The sequence below is a fragment of the Mirounga leonina genome, unplaced genomic scaffold (genome assembly GCF_011800145.1).
Source record: "Mirounga leonina isolate KUSES-001 unplaced genomic scaffold, KU_Mleo_1.0 Mir_321, whole genome shotgun sequence".
NCBI lineage: Eukaryota > Metazoa > Chordata > Mammalia > Carnivora > Phocidae > Mirounga > Mirounga leonina.
Genome location: NW_023270680.1, coordinates 723,482 through 745,227, shown reverse-complemented (window position 1 = coordinate 745,227; position 21,746 = coordinate 723,482). Strand labels below are relative to the sequence as shown.

The 21,746-nt window shown below is 54.6% G+C and overlaps 1 protein-coding gene across 3 annotated transcripts in view; it reads left to right on the top strand.

The window, feature by feature from the left end:
* Positions 1-21,746, top strand: part of PRKAG2 (protein kinase AMP-activated non-catalytic subunit gamma 2) — a 177,928-nt gene that overhangs the window by 28,933 nt on the left and 127,249 nt on the right. The window contains exon 1 of one of the 3 annotated variants that reach the window (XM_035029843.1): positions 407-1,279. The exons of the other annotated variants lie outside the window; for them this stretch is intronic. Within the exon in view, the coding sequence (XP_034885734.1) occupies positions 1,186-1,279 (94 nt within the window). The 5' untranslated portion in view covers positions 407-1,185. Of the gene's footprint in view, positions 1-406; positions 1,280-21,746 lie in introns of those variants that run through there. 3 annotated transcript variants of the gene reach the window in all.

Below are 21,746 nucleotides of genomic sequence, written 5' to 3'. Positions count from 1 at the left end.
GTTTGGCTTAGGAGTCAAGGAGATTGGAATTCTAGCCCTGGTTCTGCCATTAGCTACAGGACCTTGGGCAAGTCCCACCCCCTTCCTGAGCCTCAACTTCCCCATCTGTAATGGAAGGGGGTTGGACTAGATCCTTTCTAAAATCTGTGTCTAAAAGCTGTCATCCGAGGGGGGTGCCTGGGTGGCTCAGTCAGTTAAGTGTCCAACTCTTGAGCTTAGCTCAGGTCTTGATTTCAGGGTTGTGAGTTCAAGTCCCATGTTGGGCTCCCCGTGGGCATGAAGCCTACTTATAAATACATAAATACATAAATTAAAGCAAGCTCTGTCATTCTACAGTTCTTAAGCCCAGGGCTCAAATTGTGCATTTGCTAAAGAACCTTCCGGTGAATGCCAGGGGCCCCCCGTATCCCCGTCTCACAGGTGGTCTTGCATCTTTCATCGCGAAGGAGCATGAGCTGAAATAGATTCAGTGATTTCCAGCCCAGGGACCTGTGGCTCCTCCACCAAGAAGCAGCCGGAGCCTTCTGACCCCGTGGAGCTCTGGAACACATGAATCAAAATAGTTGTGTGATGTCATGTCATAATGGGAATGTGCTCTGGCCAATTGGTGCCAAGAATTGTCTGTCCAGGGCGGTTTCCTTTTACAGTCTTTTTAAAGAGACATCTGCAGATCTGCACATGACCGGCGGGCCTGGGCTCCTCCGCTTGCCTATTTAGTCTTACCTCCTTCTCTGATTTTAAGGAGGAAAAAGCCCTGCAGTGTCTGAGTGCACAGCTGACCTTAGCTACATAAACAAACCCACTGGCAGCGTCTGCCCGTGCTTCCGGCAGCTTCTTGCCTACTTCAGGACAGCAGGCTGCTCTGGCGGCTGTGGCTGGAGGTGTGGAGGGGAGGACGGCTGCGCTCTTCCTCGGAGGAAGGACTGCAGTGGGATTGCCCCACGAGTCCCGCGGCGGCTGCTGGCCCCGAGAGTGACCTGTCCTGTGTTGGGGTGAGGGCTCCCGGCCAGGACACCTGGACTCATGGGGCCGTGTCTCTAAGCTCTTGGTGGCTGAGGCTGCTGGGTGCCCCACACCAGCCGGCTGATGCTGCACCCCTCCTGGCTCCCTGCCACCTGGTGCTGACCCGGGTTCGACGGGGCTTGGTATGGTCACCTGTCGCTGCTCCTGTGGCCACAGCTCCTCATGAAGCGTTTCGGCAGTCTCAGGGGGAACAAGAAGCACAAGGACCCAAACCGGAGCACTGAGAGGCGCCAGTCGGAGCCCCATGGCCTTTTTGGTAGGACGCTGCCCTTTGCCCCATCCTCTGCTGGTCCGTGATGTGGGAGGGAAACCCCATGGTGTGCGTGCGTGTGTGTGCATAGCCTCCTAAGCGGTCGCTGTGTGCGGATGAAATTGCCAGGCAGGAGTTAGAGGACCAGGTTGACAGGTGCCTCCTTATTGATGGTAATGCTTATCATGAATTGCCCAACGCTGTTCTGAGACTGTTTTACCCCACCTGGCCCAATGAGGTTAGCGATCAGTTGGATTGTCATCCATTTAGGCAAAACCAGCGGCTTGGGAAAAAGAAGGAGTGGGTTGGAATTGTTATTCTTGGCTGTTCAAGATGAAATGTGTGTGTGTAGAGAAAACGAGTGTTGGGGGTCAAGGGGACGGACCCTTCGCCCGTATGGCTGAGGAATCAGACAGATCAAGGATTAATGTGGGAGGGAAAAGCACCGGCCTGATGTATGTCCCCTGGGGGAGAAGTTTGCTTTGTGGTCTCCCTGGCTTCTGGGACCTTCCACAGCCTCTTCACACACGAGGGTTGGCACCACTGTGACCAGGACATGTGGGGGAGGGTCTGCGATTCAGTACTTCCAGTGACTATGGATTTGGGGTAGGTTCCCCTCTGGCTGAAAGTGTTCTTAGCTCACAGAGGCCTGGTTAAGACCTGCCCGCTCAAAATCAAATGGTAGTCTTCTTCATTTTAAGTTCCTGGTGGCTACTGCCTTTCTGAGGTGGGATGTTCCCGAGCACCCCGTTGTGAGATGGAGCAACAGAGCCCCGCACACATCCCAGAGATAGTGAAGATGGGGAAGCAGAGCAGTGCATTAAATTGTGTCCCTTGAGTGGCACATGACATGGTACATGGCAAAAAAATATAGTCCTTGTGTATAGTAGGGAAATGACTTTGGCAAAACATCTAGGCAGTATGCGAAAATAAAAAGGTGAATATAAAACTCGCTGACATAGCTTGCTAATCCAATTTAACCAGCTACTTCCAGAAAGCCTCTGGTGGCCCTGGTGGGAGGATGGTGACCCTGGGAAGTGTGACCAGCTCTGGAACCAGGAACTAAGGAGTAGTATCTGATCGGACGCTATGGGGAAGCTAGGTGGGAGCTCAACACCTGCTCCTTGCCTGGGGAAGGAATGGCAGATGTCTTGGACTTGATTCATAGATGTGGTTTAAAAAGAAGACTTTTTAAAAAAATAATATAGTAAGGGGCGCCTGGGTGGCTCAGTCGTTAAGCATCTGCCTTCGGCTCAGGTCATGATCCCAGGGTTCTGGGATCGAGCCCCGCATCGGGTTCCCTGCTCTGCGGGAGGCCTGCTTCTCCCTCTCCCACTCCCCCTGCTTGTGTTCCCTCTCTCACGGTGTCTCTCTCCATCAAGTAAATAAATAAAATCTTAAAAAAAAATAAAAAAAATAATAATAATAAAAAATATATAGTAATAAACACTCATTTACCTTAGAATTAAATCTGAACCCAATATTTAACTAAAAGTCTCATTTTGCTAATGGGGACGGGCAGGCCCATTATTAAGAGCCTATTATTTGCCAGACTGTGGTTTCTCCTCTTGCATTTAAAATGTGGCTGTCATCATGTCTCCTATGCTTCTAAGATCAAAAATAATATTTGCATGTCGACCAAGTTTTCTAAGTGCTCACCTGCAAATGCCAGCTCTGACCAGGGTCAGGAAAATCAGGGCTCCCTCCAGAGCATTCCTCTGGGGTTTGGGAAGCAGGCTGAGGCCACTCGAGGTGGCCGGAGTGCAGGCATCCAGGCTTGTGGTGTGTCCGGTTTTCTTTTTGTCAGGGCCTCCATGCGCAAGGAGCCAAGAGCAAGGCCACATGGCAGGTGTTGGGCGGGGAGACATCAAATGAAGAAAAAACAGTGTGTCCACTGGGCATTCTCCACCCTCTGTGCCTCGCTAACCCTCACCCACCTCTCCAGACTCGGCTTAACCATCCCTCCCCTAAAGCCTGGTCACCCGTTCTGTGATCTCCTGGCTTCTCAGGGACAGGGATGGGGCGCCAAAGGAGCATTCAGTCCGTCGTTGTGACCCCATCGCATTATGCTCTCGCTGCAGAATTACTGGTCATGGGATACCTTGTTCCTGGTTGTCGAGTAGGTATTGCTTCGGGGTTCTTATTTTCCGAACTCTACTCCTTCCTGTGGTTATTCCCGTAGCAAAGAATTCCAGAGGGGGTCTCTTCTGCCCCCAAGAAAGCTCCCGTGAGGGTGGTGACCATGTCTGTCCTGTCCTTGTGCTCCATTTCCCTCAACTCAAGCACACTCCCGTAGTCGGCATGGGCTCCGTGCGCCCCAGGGCCGTGCCCCCTGTCCCAGGAGCCGCTCACTGTGTCCTCGGCTCCAGTGGAGGGTGGAGCTGTGCCCCGTGGGACGAGGTGCGCTTTGTCTCACTGGCTGGTGTCCCTGCAGTTCCTCAGGCCGAGACAGCTCTTTGCTGCACACGTGTGTACACTTACGAGCATGCACCCACTTGCACCCAGCTGTCTCCACAGCCTCCCGACCGGCCAGAGCGACTGGGAGAATCAGGCCACAGCCGATCAGCAATCACGAAGCCCATTTGTATTTGCCTGGATGGCATTTTCCTTTGGAAGTACGGGGCTCTCGTTGGGATTTGGAACCCTTCAAGCCTTGCGATAAAACACCCTTGAGGGTTCGGATTCATGAAAATCTCATCCCTTTTGACCTCAGAGGCTCGCGTCTACCCGGCTCCCCTGCAAAGCAAAGCAAGCGGCTCAGGTTTTCATTCTCCGTGTGATCTATAAGTAATGATTTTGACTTTTCCAGCCTCTCTGGTCCACAGACATCCAGATTATGTAGACAAAGGGCCTGTGGCGATAATAATAAAAATGTAAAAGGAAGATTAGGAAGGATCATGCTAATCAGATGAGAGAATTGGCTGCAGCAACTTTTCTATCCTCTGCAATTAGAGTGGAGTAGTAGTAAAAGATATATGTACCTGGAGTCTTAAGAGATCCCTTCTGAGGACCATCCTAGAGATGGGAAGCCAAGGGGTGCGTCAGGAAGCTGGCGCTCTGTCCCCATGCCACCAGGTCTAAGTGACCCCGAAGACCGGAACCTCTGGTGCGTCTTCGTGCTGCAGGGAGCCTCCCCTTCCGTTAGCCCTCCTCCGGGTAAATATATAATCACTTCTGGAACAAAACTCCAGAGTTCCTCATGCCCAGACACACTCATCTTCCCACACTGCCCGTCCCAGCAATCCTGTCCTCTGTGAATGCAAGCAGAGCCCACAGCAGGGCACGGTGCAGGGGGAAGTATCCCTCGCTCTTTGCCTCAAGCAGCAGGCTGGGCTGGAAAGTGATGTCGTCTGTGGTCCATCCTGCCTCCCCCAGCTGTCCCCTCTGCTCCCTGCTCGTCCCTCATGGTCTTCGTGCAATTGCAGTTGCCTTGAAAGATACCACTCCTCCTTCAGTCTCATTCAAATACATATCCTTACCACTCTGTAATGGAAATCCTCAAGTATATAGAGAAGTAGAGAGAACAGCGTCATATACCCATTGTCAGGTTTAGCGAGGCCCGGTGCTCTGCCAGTCCCACCAGCGTCTGAGCTGATGTTTTAAGTTGTGGTGAGATAAGATCTACCACCTTCCCCACTTTTAAGTGCACAGTTCCAGTAGCAGTAAGTACATTCACACTGTTCAACTATCATCATCATCCATCTCCAGAACTTTCCGTCATCCCCACCTGAAACTCCGCACCCATGAAACACCACCTTCCATTCCATCCTTCCCCAGCCCCTGGCACCCACCTTTCAACTTTCTGTCTCTCTGAATTGACGCTCTAGGACCTCATACAAGTGTAGTCACGCAGTGTTTGTCCTTTGCGTCTGGCTTGTTCAACAGACAAGTGAGCCTTCGTTTGCGATGCTAGGTGGTGGTGAGTGTGGCGGAGGAAGAGGCAGGCCGAGGGGCGGCCAGCTGGGCAGGAGGTCTCCTCTGCCAGGGCTTGAGGGGCAGGAGGAAGTGGGCCGAGCAGACCCCGGGGGTCAGGTCCCTCCAGACAGATGGAAGGCCAGGCACTGAGGAGGGACACCCTTGCTGTGTTCCAGGAGCAACAACAGGCCAGTGTGTGGACAGCAGGAAGCAGAGCCAAGTGCTCAGTGGGAGACCGAGCGTGGTCTCCCACCACGTGGGAGGGGGAGCCCGGCAGCCAGTTTATTCACGGTCGTGTGGGCATGCAGAGGACTCGGGGTTGTACCTGCACGAGATGGAGCCCCCAGGGGCCTGAGAAGAGCACTGATGGGCTCTGAGGGCTGGGCCTTCCCCACGGCCACATGCAGGGGCAGCCCTGGGGCTGAGCCCCCACCCTGCCTCTCCGTGGGCCTGGTGCCCGCCTGGAACCGCCCAGCCCCGGCTCCCATTCTCTGTGCTGAATTTGTGCTCACACAGAAGACTCCTGGAGACCCAGCATCTCGTCTGCAGGGATCAAGGCTGGGGCGTTCTGGGGGTTTCAGACTCCGTAGGAGTCAGGGGTGGAGGTGTTTGGGATTACAGGAGGGCATTTCCTGGTATTCCTCAGAGCAGTGCACAGTTTAGGTGCTCATCTCAGCTAGAACTCGAGAGAGGCCTGGCTCGCTGGCCCCCTCCATCCCACCTGCGCCCAGCTGGAAGAGCTCTTCATTCCCCTTCCCGCCCTCCCTTGTGCAGCCGTCACCAAGCACTGCTCGGCGGTCCCGGGACACGGGCCCCTGGTAGACAACAGGTGGAAGGCATGGCCCGGATGAGGGCTTCCTGGGAAAATCTCAGTTAAGCACTTCCGGATTCATCCTCTCTCTGCAGGCTCCCTGGATCCCTGAGCAAGTCAGGCGGTCCACACCCAGCAGGCAGGCGGGCGGCGGAGTGGCTGCAGGTGGGCATTTCGCGGGCAGCGTGCTCACCCGCTCTGGGCCTCGGCTTCCCATCCGTGCACTGACGGCTTCAGGGTTGACTGAGGCCTGGGGGAGGCAGTGGGGGCTGGGGCTGTCCCTGTCCACGCCCCTTCCCTCCTCCATCCCAGCAGGACAGAGAGGAGCATCCTAGCAACAGGCCGAGGACGACAGAGACAGGGAAATGGGTGTTCGTGGGCCCCGGGGGGTTAGGCAGCACGCCAGCAGTGTGGTTCCGAGAGCTGCTGTCCTCTGGGGAGCCCTGGTCTGAACAGAGACGCTCAACCCTGCACAGATGATGCGGGTACTGCGGACGTCTGAGGCAGTAGGACGAGATTGCGGAGCCCGTGGAGTACATAGAGGAGTAAGGGAGAGAGAACGTTCAGGAAAGGGGCTGGATTTAAACACGGTGACCCTGGATAGCGATGGAGGAGTGACTCGGCTCAGGGCTGGAATGCCTGGCTGGGGTCAGACCACTCCTGCTGCTTTGTCATCCAGACCCTCCCGGAAGGACCTGGCCCAGGCTGGGTCTTAGGGCCCAGGAGCCTTGGCACCTGAAGGCATTGTATGGGCCTCCCACTTCTAGATGAGGTCAAGAGCTTGGTACATCTAAAGAGCAGGACGAATTCTGTCCTCCAGTAATAATTTGTCTTTAATGATTGAGAATAAAAAACACACAGGGTCCAAATGTTCTCAGGAACCAATCAGCATGGATGTTCCCTGAGGGCCGAGCTGGCTTCTGGGCCCACCGTGTCCCTGGCCTCCTCAGGTATCCCATGGCAGTGGTGGTGGTCCAGAGTGTAAGTCCCCAGGAGGGCATGTCCTCTCAGTTAGGCCCCAGGTCAGACCTGTGCTTGGCCACTGGCTGTGAGAGTGGGTGCACAGGAACCCGGTCTTGGGGCTCCAGCTCAAGGGCACTGCTGGGAAGGAAGACGTAGAGGGTTCAAGGCAGATTCAGAAGCGATTCTAAAATACTTGGCCGAGCCCCACGCTGGGCTGAAAGATACAACACAAATCAGCTAATACCAGGGATTTCATCAAGAACAGCAAATAAGTGATAAAACCCCTAGGACCCAGCTTAGCCTATGTTCAGCCTCCCTATAGCTTTCGTATCTATAAACCAAATCACGTATAGCCCCTTCCTCCTAGAAACTCAGCTTTGCTGGGAGGCGAGGCTGAACCGACCAGAAAGCAGGACCCCTGAGCTCCAAATGGCTAGCTTGGCGCCGGTTGTCTTTCTCTGCACTCAGTACTCGGGAAAGTGAAGGCCTTGGGAAACCACTTCAGTTCGGGTGCCCTTCATCAAGGGTTTCTGAGAAATTCTCTGTTAGTTGGAATGAATGCATGTTTCCCTGGAAGGTTTTATGGTGACAGTTTATTGTGTGTATATATATTGAGAAATCTTTTAATGTCTGCCAGTCCAGAGCAAAGAAGGAAACAGGGAAATACGTAGATGATGGGGAGATGTGTTTTCATACATAGGTTTTATTATTATTCAGGTTCGCTGAGGCCAACAGACAAGTCAGGGGATGCTGCCATGAACTGATGGTTCCCAACAGGGCCACGGCACACCGTGGGGAGTCACACGGGGCAGGACCAAGGTGGATCAGGAGACAGAAGGCTATCTGGTTGAGGGGAGGGGATGGTCAGGAGCCTTTATGGTGGTTTCCATGGGAAAGGCAAAGCCAGGCAGGGTCCGCAGGTTTGGAATTGGCGGACTTGGACAATTCCGGCAGGCTGCGGGGTGTCGAGCCGTCTCTGGCTGTCTGGTCCCTGGCCCTGGGATGGTTAGCTAGGGCAGGGGGATGGTGCCTTCTGAGCGTAAGAACTGGGCAGGGGAGGGGGTTCTGAGTCTGGGCTCTGGATTGGTTTGTTTGCATACGAAAGTCTAAGAATTGGCTGGCCTGGGAGGGGCAGTCTCTCCCTGGTAGGTGAGGATCCAGATGCCAGAATAAGAACACAGAAAAGAAGAAAATAGAGTTCATATGAGGTATCATCCCCAGACTTCTCACTCCTCTTCACCTTTCACTTCCAAGTGTTTTCAACTCTGCTGGGTGGCCATCTGCCCTCCTTGAGAGCTGAGCCTCCAGCATGCAGGGTCCTGGTGGAGGGGCTTGTGTCCCCCAAGTCCAGACACCCTGGCCTCCTGGGCCTTCCATGTCCGGCTCCCCCTTGGGTTACTTCCTTCTGGGCACGTGTGTCTCCCTTTCATTTCAAGGACACCATCTTTTGCACCTGTGGACCGAAGTGAAGGGCTGTCTGTCCTGAGGGGGTGTCTTTAGGCCACAGAAAGTGCCACGTGAGCATCTGTGGACAAGTGTGCCGTGCAGCCTTCTCTCCCATTGTTGTAGACAGTATTCCACGAAAAAGCCACCTGCCTGGTGGTGGGCAAATGACACGGATGCTTTGTGTCCATTTGCATGGAGTCTGGGACTCACCTAACCGTGCCCTTAATTCTGGAAGAAAGCGACAGGAAGGTGTGGTCAGACCAGCACAGGGGCCCACGGAGGACCCGGCATTGCCCTGCAGGCCCTCAGGAGACACAGAAGAGACCGGCTGACCTGCAGATTTCTTCCATTCTGAGGTCTCCTTGAGCCTCACCAACCTGACTCCTGCTTGGTGCAACCCCTCCGCCCAGCCTGTGCTCTCTCCCTGCGTCTCTGCCCTGCCTCGGCCCCCAGCATGGGCATCACTGACCCTTCCGGTGCTTGCTTCCTGCTCAGTCTCCGTGGTTTGCTCCTGTAAGCTCCAGCCGTGGCGTGTGGGACTTGGGTGCTGGGAACACAGTGGGGAAGCATGTAGACATTGAACAAACATGCATAAATAGGTCACAAAAGTGTATGATAAAAGATGATACAAATTAGAGGGTAAATGGAGATTTCATCAGAAGGGTCTGATTTCGATGTGGGAGATGGGGAGGGGAAGGTCGCTCTGGGCAGAGATCACCAGCTGGGTGTCTCGTGGAGGGGAGAGGAACGGGAGGGGAGCGGAGAGGGCTCCAGGCGGGGCCTTGTGCGTCACAGGCCTTTAGCAGGGTTGCCCAGAGCTCAGGGGAACAACACAGGTGTCTCAGTGCCTGGAAGGTCATCCTCGGTGGCACCCACCCAGCACAGCACCCCTCAGACACATTTGGCCCCGACCTCCCCCTCTTGACGTTCCTGCTGAGATCAGTGTGGCCTCTCCGGAGGCAGGTCCCCAGATCCACCCTAGAAAAGCAGGTTTTCTCCCAAACAAGAAACAGTGGAGCTCTGTTGGAGGTTTCCACTGTGCGGCTTTGGCAGGCCCCAGTCCACCTCCGCATTGTTTGGGTTGGTCAAGGGTGCCGAGTGTCCAGATAGCCGTGGCCCCTGGGGAGTCTGCTCTCATTCCAGGCTGATAGAAAAGACAAGGAGGCCCCGAGAGTGACTTCTCTGGGTCACGTGGCTGATGGGTCCCCTCCGGCTCCACGTTGTCTTCAGAAGATAAGCTAAAGAGAATGGGGCTGAGTGTGTTGTTCCCCTTGCTGGATGAACCCTCCTCGGCCTCCTTGCCCTCCTCTTCCAGGCCCACCACCCTCTCGGTGCTTTTCCACAGAATCTCTCCCAAGTGCTCCAGGACCCACCACCGTCTTGCTCACATTGGCAGTAAGACAGTAACTCGGCGCAGTGTTTGGTTAGTCTGGTTGGGCTGACTCGCCAAACTCCTCTGGTGTGGAGACTGTGTCTTGTTCTCTCTGCCTGTGACAGATCTCCGATTGTTGCCCACATTCATTACCTGCCTTCCTCAATAACAGGACCCCAGTTCTCATTCTGTGGCCTGCATATGGCTCGGGAGGGCCTGTGACAAAGTTATTCACTGAGCTATAAAGGGGAATGTTGTTTACGCTTATGGGAAAGACTCGTAAAAGAGGGGCAGGGTGGGTCCCCATTGGTCCTTCTTCCTTCCCCCTGCCTTGAATGTAGCTGTGATGACTGGAGCTCTGGCAGCCATCTTGGACCCTAAGGTGACTGCTGAGGATGAAGACACACACACTCAGGACAGTGGGATCTAGAGACAGGAGTCTGGGTTACCAGAGAACTCTGGACTGCTTACCTGTCAGGCACCCTTTGTGTGAAAGAATAAACCACTCCCTTGCTGAAGCCACTGTGATTTTGGATTTTTCTGTGAAATGAGAACAAACTGAATCCCCGTGATATAGCTGAACATGGACCTTGATCCACACTGGGCACTCCATAATGACTTGAGGACCACACAAGTGATTTGTGAGCTTCTCCCCACGTGGAGATGCAGCTCCTTCAGACTGAGGACGCTGAGGCTCGGTGGGTGGGGGCGGCCCAGGCGGCAATAAGGGCCCTGTCTCTGAGGCCACGCCATTGACCTCTGTCCAGCTCCATATTCCTTAGAGCTGTGTGTTCACTCTGTGCACTCTGATAATCTAAATTTATAGTAATAAAAATATATGAGACCTGTTGATGCTTTATACAAATCGGTCATTTTCTTGAAATTACTAGTATCCCTTTCTGTGGATTTAAAATAGGACTTAGTTTGAATAGATTCCACCACAGAGAGAGATGGATATGATCTTTCAACTGCAGGTATGCTGGCAAATTTCAGACCAGCCTGTTGGGCCGCAGTCTGGACTCTGTACGAACCAGGTTTTGACGCATTTCTTTTATGATGTGTATCTGGCTGCACATGATCAGATAAGCCAGAAATTACGAGTTAATCCATCTGATAAAGGTACGTATCATGTGTGCACGTTAGCCTGGTGCTGAAAATGAGGTGAGCGTGTGAGATGCGGCTCACGGCTGCCTGCAGTCTAGCCGGGGGACCCCGGCCTACAGAGGAGGCCCCTCAGATGGGCACTGGTGCCCCATGCTCTGGGGCTCAGGTGGAGTTGGGCTCTGTGTGCACTGGACCCAGGAGGTGAGGTTGGACTGGTGGAGACATGAGGGGGAGGGGCAGTCAAAGAAAATTCCAGAAAGAGAAAATGGGGCCAGGTTGGACAGAACCGAGGATGCCAGGCTGGGGCTCCCGGAAGGGGTGTCAGCCAGGGAAGGTGTTAGGAGAGGGCCTGGGGGAGAGAGCCAGGGCTGGTTCTGCATGAAAAGCATCCTCCCTGGGCTTCCGCAGCAGCTTCCCCCAGGCTCCCCCCCCGGGAGAGGGGCTGCAGGTGTTTCCAGCCCCTGGGACAGCCCCTGCCTTGCACCACCTGCCACTTGCTTATGGGCAGCCCCGTTGCATGGCTCTACAATGTTTTATGTTCAATAACTCTGTTAAGGCAGGAAGAGGAGATGGTGGAGGGGTGTTCTCGTTTTACAGATGGGAGAACTGAAGCCCGGAGAGGCCAAGGGATATGTCAGTCCCACGTGGCAACCTGTCAAAGAAGATGAGTGTCTCCGCCCACTGCAGGCAGCCTCAGCCCCAAGACCCTGGGCACCCTTTCCATAGGGCTTCCCTCTACTGACTATGCGTGAGGTGGGCCACGGGTACCCCTCCCCTCTGCTGCAACGACACACAAAGCCTCCCCTTTCTCTGCCACATTCTTTTTTTTTTTTAAAGATTATTTATTTATTTATTTGAGACAGAGAGAATGAGAGACAGAGAGCATGAGAGGGAGGAGGGTCAGAGGGAGAAGCAGACTCCCTGCTGAGCAGGGAGCCCGATGCAGGACTCGATCCAGGGACTCCAGGATCATGACCTGAGCCGAAGGCAGTCGCTTAACCAACTGAGCCACCCAGGCGCCCCACTCTGCCACATTCTTCACCCACACTCCGGCTGCTACCCCAGGCAGTCCATGAGTCATGGGGGATGAGTCAGAAGTCCCCTGTCCTCCCTGCGGCTCATTCCTGAGGGACTCAGCCTGGTCACAGTACAGCCAAAGCTGATCAGAGGAGAAACAGAAGTGGCCGTAGCCTCGAGGTGACCTCTGAGCAGCGGTGGCCGTGACCTGAGGAGATGCCCAGATGGTGCCCCAGAAAGACGAGTGAAATGCTGTCTCTTCAGGCTGGCACCTGTGGGCCAAGAGCCTTCAAGGTGCGCCCAGCCTGGGGGTGATTACCGTCGCCTACCAAAGCCCGTCCAGGGTCCCCCTTCCCAGGGGTCTCCTGTGACACTAGCATCCCTTCTCCTGGATGGCTCCACAGCAGGGCTCCCATGCTGGTGGTAGGTCACCTGGAGTCACCCCATCCTTATGACCAGGTCTGGCACTTCTGCGCCTGGACTTGCTGGAACCAGATGGGGCTTGGGTCCACGCATCCCAGCAGGTCCCAGCACCCACAAACAGATCTACCTCGGGCACTACGTTGTTGAGATGGACTAACAATGCAATACTAACTTTTAAAACCTCGTTAACGTAGATGTTATGAAAGTAGAAGCATACATAAGCATGTACAAATCGTAGGTGGTAAATGTGCAATTGGAACACATGCGTGTAACCGACATGCAGATCAAGGAACAGAGCATCACGAGAGCACCCCGGAAGCCTCCCCCCACTCCCTCCAGGGCACTTCCCCGCAAGATCAGCACGGCGTGGTGCTGAACTTTCTGTGCTGGGTCCGTACGAGAGTTCTTTTTCACCCGGCTTCTTTGCCTCGCACCCTGTGAGATGCAGCCCAGCTGATGCTGTTGCTACCCTGCATCCTCCTTGGCCGCCCCGTCCCCCGCATGGACCACAGCCCCTCCTCCACCCGCCTGCACCGGCATGGCGGCTTCCGGCTCGGGGCTCTGACGGAGTGCTGCTGCGAATGTTCTCGTACGTCTGCATGCTTCTGTTGCGCGCATACGACGGCTGCTAGTCGTCGCACGCACACACGGGCGGCCTCAGTCAAGAGCTCAGCGTTCGCTGTGTGTGCCCCGCCCGCCGGGCTAGTCTCTGAGCAGAAGCCGGGTCTGCATTTTTCCGAGCTTCCTCACCTGGTGCCCTGCACTCACAACCAGCCTCCTGCCCATCATCCAGCGCTGCACAATCGCAGGTGTTTTTCCTCGCCTGGGGATGGAGGTGTAGCGTCCGTCAGTCCCCGGTGAGGCAGTGAAAGCAGTGTGCATCCCACGTCCTGGTCGGCTTCCCCGCTAGCGAGGACTCAGGCTCAGCCTATACACCGCACACCGCGAAGCATAGCAGGTGGGGTCCCCGGCGGATCCGGGAGGAACTCCCGTCTCTAAGGCTGCATGCTTCCTGGGGCTCGGCGTTTGGGATTTATTTATGACGGGGAACTGTAGCAGGACCTGGTTTGTAACCACCAACTGTCGCTATAGCAACTTCTCCCTCACAGCAGCCTCTGCACTAAAAATAGATCACCTCATCCCTAGGATAGAAAAATCAAAGAAAATCGAAGTGGGGGAGGGCCCAGTCCGCTCAGCTGTGAGTCCCCAGACAGATTTCGAGGTGTGGTGATGTAGCTGTTCGGGCCTTTTTAACCACCCACCTAAAAGCAGAAAGGCCTGGGGTGGGATGGCCAGTCCCCTGCAAGCATTCTCGGGGCCATGGGGCGGGGCACGGAAGCCTCCCCCTGCTTAGACCTCCTCTGTCTTCTCCTTCATGGTCCGAGCCACAGGGTTTAATACTGAATTATTAAGTCATTCCAGGTGGGCCTTATTCCATTTCTTAATCTTAAATTTTAATTCTTCTATGGGATTGTAAACATTTTTCAAGGTCAGGGACTTAATTATCAGGGTGAAACGAGACCTGAAAATCCTGTCATATGAAAAGGAGTTGAAAGAATTGGAACTGTTGGCAGGGACAGGAGTGAGCTTAGCGAGGGGTGAGAACAGCCCTCAAGGATTTGAAGGAGTGTCCAGTGAAGCGGGATTACCTGGTTCTCATCCTGGAGGGAAACAGAACTCAACTTCGCAGGAGAGAAATACCCACCACCCCCACCATGAAGATATATGTATTTTTTAAATGCATTTTACTACGTTTTAAAAATCTGAAACCTAAAACACAATGTCAGAGCGTTGGGAAGCCAGAAGAAGTCCCCCACAATCATGAGCGTGCACGGTGCCCCAATATCGCTGTGGGCCCCCAAGGGGGACAGCGTTCTGGAGGTGGCGGCCGCAGCAAGAGGGCGCCCACCCGGGCGGGGCTGGGGTGGGGCTGCGGCCCTCCAAGGGGGAGCACCCTGCCCGCATACCGTAGGCACTGAGCAGTGTTAGTCGTTAATACAAGGGGTGTTCCAGCCAAGCGCGAGTTTTTAAACACTGGCTGAGAGATTTGTTGAGACCCTCTCAAGGTCCTGGCGCTGAGATTCAGGCAGAATAGAACATGGACGAGGGTAACAGCAAGAAGTAAGCTTGAAACGGGGAGCGGTTGGAGCCAGAGGTACTGCAAGTAGCCCTCGGGGCCCAGGCCTGGGGCAGGTGGGGGCACCCGGGCTCCTGGGATTTGGACCTTCCCAGGGAGTCCCCTCTACGCTCCGCTGGAACCCTCCATGCCCGTGAGCCACACGTGGTGGCCGTGAGTGACATGCCACTCCTTATTTTCATTTTGGCATTTCTTTACGCTGTGGTGAAAAACATGTAACCATGAAACTGACCATCTGTCTATTTTTGAGCATATGGTTCTGGGGCATTAATTACGTTCACACTAGTGTGCAGTCACCACCGCCATCTTCCCCGAACTTTCTTCTTGCCTCCATTAAACATTAACGCATCCGTTCTCTGTCCCCTGTAGACCCACTTTCCTATCTTCCGTCTCTGTGAGTTGGACTGTTGTAGTAACTCACGTAAGTGGAATCCCGCGCCATTTGTCCCTTTGTGACTGGCCTCTGTCACTGAGCACGGTGTCCTCAGGGTTCATCCATGTTGTGGCGTGTGTCAGGTTGTCCTTCTTTTTTCAGGTGATGTAGGAGTCCATTGTATGTGGACACCATGTTTTGCCTGTCAGTCAGTGAACATGGCCATCTGTCCCCACCGAGCCTGCAAGCCTTTCAAGTGTGCGCCCACAGGCGGGAGGGCCTCCTGACTCCCGCCGCTGTGTGTGATGAGAAGGTGCTGAGAGTCTGGAGACCACCTCTGAGTTATCGCTGGGGTATCGGGCCCCTGTGGGAACCTGAGGGGCAGCCACCTGCAGTGTGATCCCGGGGACACAGTGAGCAGCCCCAGGTCCCCAACATCTGATTTTCTAAAGGTGCAAGTTTCAGCTCGGGTGGCATGTGTTTGGATCCTGGCATCATCTGCTGTTGCATTATCCTTCCCAGAGGCTTCTGTGTCTCTTAGAGCCGGTACAAATCGGCATTTAGCAGCTAAGCACCAATTAGCCCATCACACAGAGCAAGGCACTGGGGATGGAAGAGGAAGAGGCATAGAGGCTCTGGGTTGGGAGATGTGCAGGAGGCTAGGAAACTGGCCTGGCCTGGGGAGGTGGCCTGGGGCCATGGGGGTCCTTAGAAAAAATGATAGAGAGAGGCCCAGAAAGCCGGGGGGAGGTTCTGCGGGGGGGCGGGGGGGCAGTGGGACATGGAGACAGGCCTGGCATTCGTCCCAGGAGAGAGAGGACCAGCCCTGCCTTCTAAGGGTTCTTGCGGGATTTCCTGACCCAGGGGACTCAGGGCAGAACAGCCCGTGGGAGTGTCCCCTCTTTCCTTGGGCGTGTTGCCTCCAGGAGCAGGGCTGAGCTGACTCCCTCAGTGGAGATGCTCGCTCCTGGGCTTGCCGAGGGGTTGCAGAAGGGCTCTAGGGGCACAGAGGGCTCTGCAGTTTGTTTGACTGAAACATGGACCCAAGGGTCTGACACTATGGGACTCCCTAGCGGAAGGGATCCAAAGGCTTCGGGACGTTGGAATGCGAGAGTAGATTATCATGTAAGACCCGCTCGCCACCCTCCACCCCCACCCCAGGAGAATCCGGAGGACACACTTTTCACTGAGACCATGACAAATACTTGATAAGGGGAGCCCCAGCTCCTTGGAAAAGCTCTATGGTCACTCTTCTCTGCGGATCCGAAATTATAGTGGGAAGTGCCCCCATTGCCCCGGAAATCCTAAATGCAATGGGGGACAGTTAGGTCCCAGCTGGCACCACTTAATCACCAGAGACAGGATGGGCTTGGTTACGGTTCAGGACAGCAGAGGTGGAGCACGATGGGAGGAGTCTGCCTCACACAGACGAGGGAGTCGCTACTTGATGGCGCTGGTCCTGGGAACGAGACGGAGGGGAAGCCTGATACAGTCTTGTCTGCATAAGGGGGCGAGTCCTAGGTCAAGTGCATGAATGTCTAACTCAAATCGTAGCAACAGGGTCACGGCCCCTTAGTTCCCAGACCTGAGCCCGTTTAGACCCAGAACCCCTTGCATGAAGGGGAGTCCAGGGCCCCTGACTCGGAACTGATGCCAATCCCAGGAGACTCAGAACGTCTCCTCAGGTGCTTGGGGGAGGGAAGAGCAGCACAGAACTCCAGCTCCCCCTCAGAACAGGGTGGCAGCCTCTCTTATCCTCAGTGCTTGGCTTCCCTGGGTCTGCAGGCAGAGACCCCAGGGAGGATGGGAGGGGAGGACGTGGGGCTGGGGTGACAGGCTCGGAAGTGGGGAGCTGGTCAGAGGACTCAGAGGCCTTTGGGAAGGGAGGAATGTCCTTTAGTCACCACCAGCTCCGGTGCACCAGCGACACCATCCGAAACAGGAGCATGCCGGCTGACGTGACAGCCGCGAGCGGGGACTGGTGCTGAGCTGTTGGCTGACAGCAGGGAGGCCAAGGCCAAGTGCCCTTGCTGCTCGAGAAGCCCAGGGAGGCAGGGCTCTGGCTCCGTGTGTCCCACCAGAACCCAGCTGCTTTCAGGACAGAGGGAATTCTCCTTTCGCCCTGCCGGTTAACAACTAGCATGTCGTTATCAAAGCAGAGTCCTCCTTTCCAATGAGAGATGAGCCCTCAAGAGGAGCCACCAGTGAGGGAGAAGGTGCAAGGGACTGAGAATAGGTTTTTTTCCTGGAGCAGGTTTTGATGCCGGAGGGAGAAGAGGAACCCGGGGGGCAATATGGCCTTGTGTCTAGAGGAGAAGGCTCTTCCTGCAGGACGTGGGACTCCGAGGGGCAGCTCCCCACCCACCTGGCCAGAACATTCTCAGAACCGTGCTGCCTCTTAGGCTCTTGCTGCCGATCCCCCCTGCCCCCTCCGTGCCCGGGTGTCAGCCTGCACGCGGCCTGGGGCTCTCCCTACCTGTCCCTGCTCCCTTCTTTCAGCCTGCCCCGGAAACCAGGATGGCTCTGGCGTGCTGGATTCCATCCTGGCATCCGCTTCCTGCAGCCTGTCAAGGCTCCACTTCGTACCCAGTTTCTGCCAAAGGGATGCCTTCTCGTCCCCTGTACCGTCCCTCTGGGCCTGTGTGCTGCTTCGTCCCCCCCAGAAACTGGAGGCCTGCCCCCGACCCTGTACTTTGCCAGCTCCCCTGGGGCACCTCTGGGGTCACCCTGGTCAGTCTGTGTCTTGTGCTCAGAGTCCTCCCCGCTGGCTGGACTTGCTTGCTCGCATCTGCTGAAGGGTCACTCCCAGCCCAGCCCGGCTCCTCCCGAGCTCCTGAGCACTTGCCCAAGGATGGCCAGCTTCTCTGACAAACTGGGGGTTCGGACAGACTTGGCAACCAGTCTTGGCCCAGGCTGAGTGCTGTTGACTGGGGTTGGGGGCTGCCATTCCAAGGTGTGGGGCGGTGTTCTTCCTTCTTTCCCTCCTCCCGGGACACAGGCATAGACACTGCCCCAGCTGCTGGCAGCCGTCTGTGACCATGAGCAAAGGGAGCTGAAGCCCAGATGGACAGAGAGAAGACACACAGCCGCACGCTGGACTTCCTGTCCCAAGGCAAATGTTTTTGTTAAAGCCAGTTTGAATTAGACTTTCTGCTACTTGGAGCCCAAGAGCACCCTTCCCAGGAGATTCTAATGTAGCGACACCATGAGAGGGAGGAGGAGGCGGGCCTACCTTCACATATGGTGAGCAAGAGCCAGAGACTCCCCTTCAGAAATTCAGAGAAGCCAGCTTTGGACTCTGTGGAAAGGGGTCCTATTTGGCCTGGCATCAGAGTTCTGAATTAGCCCAGAAATTAGTTCTAGCTGTTTAAGTGGACCCTCCCCCCAAATTATCAAAGGCTATTGAGTAGCTCGCAGAATCCCCAGCATGCAAAGAACCAAGCTGCAAGCTGTGCGTCACCAAGAGGTGCCCAAAGTCACTTCCAGAGCAGGGGCAGTGGACTCCCAAGCAGCACTGGGAGGGCCAGGCCCCGGGCACACCAGGACGACCCTGCCACTGCAGTGCCCCCCAATTCGTGCAGTGTGCCCCCAACCCGCCATGTGACTGCATTCAGAAATAGGGCATTTAGGAGATAATTAAGATAAAATGAGGTCACAAGGGTGGGGACCTAATCTGATAGGATTGGTGGCCTTATAAAATGGGGAAGAGGGAGACTCTCTACCATGGGAGGACACAGCGAGAAGGCAGCTGTCTGCAAGCCAGGAAGAGAGACCTCACCAGAACTTGACCATGCTGGCACCTTGACATTGGACTTTCCAGCCTCAAGAACCGTGGGAATATTAATTTCTGCTGTTGAAGGCACCCGGTGTATACTACTCTGTTATGGCAGCCTGAGCAGATTTATCCAGCCAGCCATCTCTGGAAACCAGGGGATCCTGCTTTGCACCTGCTTCTGACAAGTTTGGCTTGGGATGTCCAAGGGTCAGTCTAGGTCTCCTGGTGGCATGCCATTGCCACAGGGGGGCTGGAAAAGTGAGTCTTGAGGGAATCCCCCCACTTCGGAGCCCCTCTCCGCCTCTCTAGAAGCCAATCGTAGGGAAGATGCAAAAGACACTGGGTGGGCAAAAACCCCTTCTGACCTAGGACGGTAAATGTGAGGGAGGTCCCCAGCACAGTTGAGACAAGCTGCCAAGAGACCTCTCCCCCATGGTGACGTTTCTTGGTGGGTCACCAGGTCTCAGGATGGGTCATCAACTTTGTAGGCTCAAAAACTCGCTCTCTTCAGCACACCAAGAACACGCCTGTTTCTCCGTTCATCAAACCATCAGGACCTAAAGCTTTCTCATCTCTGTGGTACAGATGATGGGCACACGTAGGTATGTGGACCAGGGTGCAGACACCAGCATCCTAACCTGCCGAGTGACGTGGGGAGCCAGCCCAACAGCTGCTGGGTGAATTCGAGTGTGATCTAGGATGTTCTGGCACCCGGCCACCCTTCCCTTGGACCGTGTGCGGAAAGGCATTTGGAGCTTCCTGTTTTGTGCCCTTGGATGACCATCCTTCCACCGTTCTCTGTGCTTGGAGTTTCTCCAAAGAGTGTCTGCTTGCTAAATTGGAGTAAAATATTATTTCTGCCTCCCTGCAGGTGACCCCGGTCACCTTGAGTGGAGTTATGGGTGTTCCCAAATTCTTGAGCCATGTAATCACAGTCTCTTGGGCAACTCTCATCAATGGCTAATTACGTCTCCTTTTTATGTGCTTTTCAAAACTTAACTTTATAAGGGCAACCTCTTTCCTTCTTTTGTTTCCTCAAATTCTTACGGAGCAAGTTGCTGCTACTCTCATTACTGCCAACACTCCTTTCCCTAAAAGGGTATGGAAGCTGTCCCTTCTCCTGGATCCATGTGCGCTCCCACCTGCCCCACAGGTATTTAAATCTTTGAACCAGTTGCCTGCCTCGGGCCTCCATGCTTTCTGAAATGCTCTGCGTTGTAGAAACTTTTCCTTAGAGGAGTTCAAACCAGTAGCTAGGACAATGGCATTAATCCCTACTATTCTCTAAATGAATTTCTATGGAGCCACAGGAAGCTTGATTTTGTGTAGGCCTCGGTTTCCACGGTGATGTAATGGAAACCATGTCCCCCAACTGCCTTTGTAAGTGATTGCTGCGGGCCTACTGTGTGCGGGATGGGTTGAGCTCTGTGCATGACAAACAGGGCGGTAAGGTTTACAACTGGATCCAGTCCCGGCTGGACAAGGTGGGCCTGCTGTGCCCAGCCCCCTGCCCCTTTCATGAATGCCCAGAGTCACAGTGGGGGCTAGGATGACAGGGCATTATTGCCAAAGGTCTCTATCCATTCCCTCGGTATCTGATAGTAAGTCGCTCCACAGGTATCCTCCTCTGATCTCCTTGAGTTGTCTTAAGAAAGGACAAGGGAACCTCAGGTTCAGTGTCATATCTGACCCCTGGGGGCCAATAGCAAGATGGGAACTCCTTGGTTTGTGTATTGCTTTTTTTCTCTGTTGGTCAGTGGCCCCAAACAGAAATGCATACCCTTGCCTTGGTGCCAAGAGATGGCAGAGCTCATAGATTTGGACAAATCCCCCACAAAATCTCCATCTTGGGTGCCTGGTTGGCTCAGCCAGGGAAGCATCCAACTCTTGATTTCGGCTCAGGTCATGATCTCAGGGTCGTGAGATCGAGCCCCACGTCGGGCTCCCCACTGGGTATGGAGCCTGCTTAGGATTCTCTCTCTCCTCTGCCCCCCCAGCCGCTCCCTCTCCTTCTCTCTCTCTTTCTCTCTCTCTCTCTTCCTCTCCCTCTCTTAAAAAAAAAAAAAAAATCTCCATCTTGGTGTACATTTTCCCCCGGGGTTTGGGAACCAACCACAGTGATGCAGGACAATAACATTGGGTGTGTGATGGGCATTTGCCATGTGTCAAGCACCTTTCTCATGCACCGTGTTTATTCCTCCGAACAACTGAATAATATCTATATTCGGATGGAGATGACAGCTGAGAAAGTGTAAGATGCTGCCCAAGTGAGCCGGCCCCCACCTTCCTCAGGGGTGAACCCCACACTCCCCGTGCATGAGAATCCTGTGGGGGAACATATGGGGAAAGTACGGATTCTCGGACTCTAGCCCCTAAATTGACAGGTACTCGGTCTGGGATGGGGCCCAGGGAGTTTTAACAAGACTTCCAGGTGATTCCCTGGCAGGCAGTGGAGAGACGACGCTCACACAACTGTGTCCGTGAGTTTGCAGTTCTTGAAGCTGGGTGAGGGGAAGATGGAGGTTCGTGATTCTGTTCTACCTTTGTTATGTGTTCACATTTTTCCATGCTAAAAAGTAAAACAACACTGCATTACACATATGTAAGAGACTCCGGGCACCGAGGCCCTGAAGAAACAGCCTGGCTTGCGATTAGGGGTGTGGAATTGCCAAGGCTCTGGAATTAAAGAAGAGAGTCTGTCTTGGGGGCCACAGCGGGGCGGGGGTGGGTGGGAGTCAGAGCAAAAGATAACAAAGCCCCAAATTCCCTCCACTCCCAGAAGGCAGTTTAGGGCATTCAGATTTGCACACCAGCATATCTGATTTCTAAGATGTCAGGCTCCGAATTCTCTCTTCCCCGACCCGCTGCCCTTCTGGGATTTTTGCCTTTGAGTCTTCCCTTCCCCGTGTCCAACATATTCTGTTATCCCGCCTTGATTTAATTATCCAGCCACAGAAAGGAGAAATTCGAAACTGCTTCACCTCCAGAGGCAGATCGGTGCACCAGGGTGAGGAGTGTTTGTGGAGGGAGCGGAGAGAACACCCGCTTGCACCCCTCTCCTCCGTGGCCTGGCCACTCTCCCCGAACACACAGGGCACCCCATAAATAGGATTTGCTTTGGGTGCTGGGAATCTGCT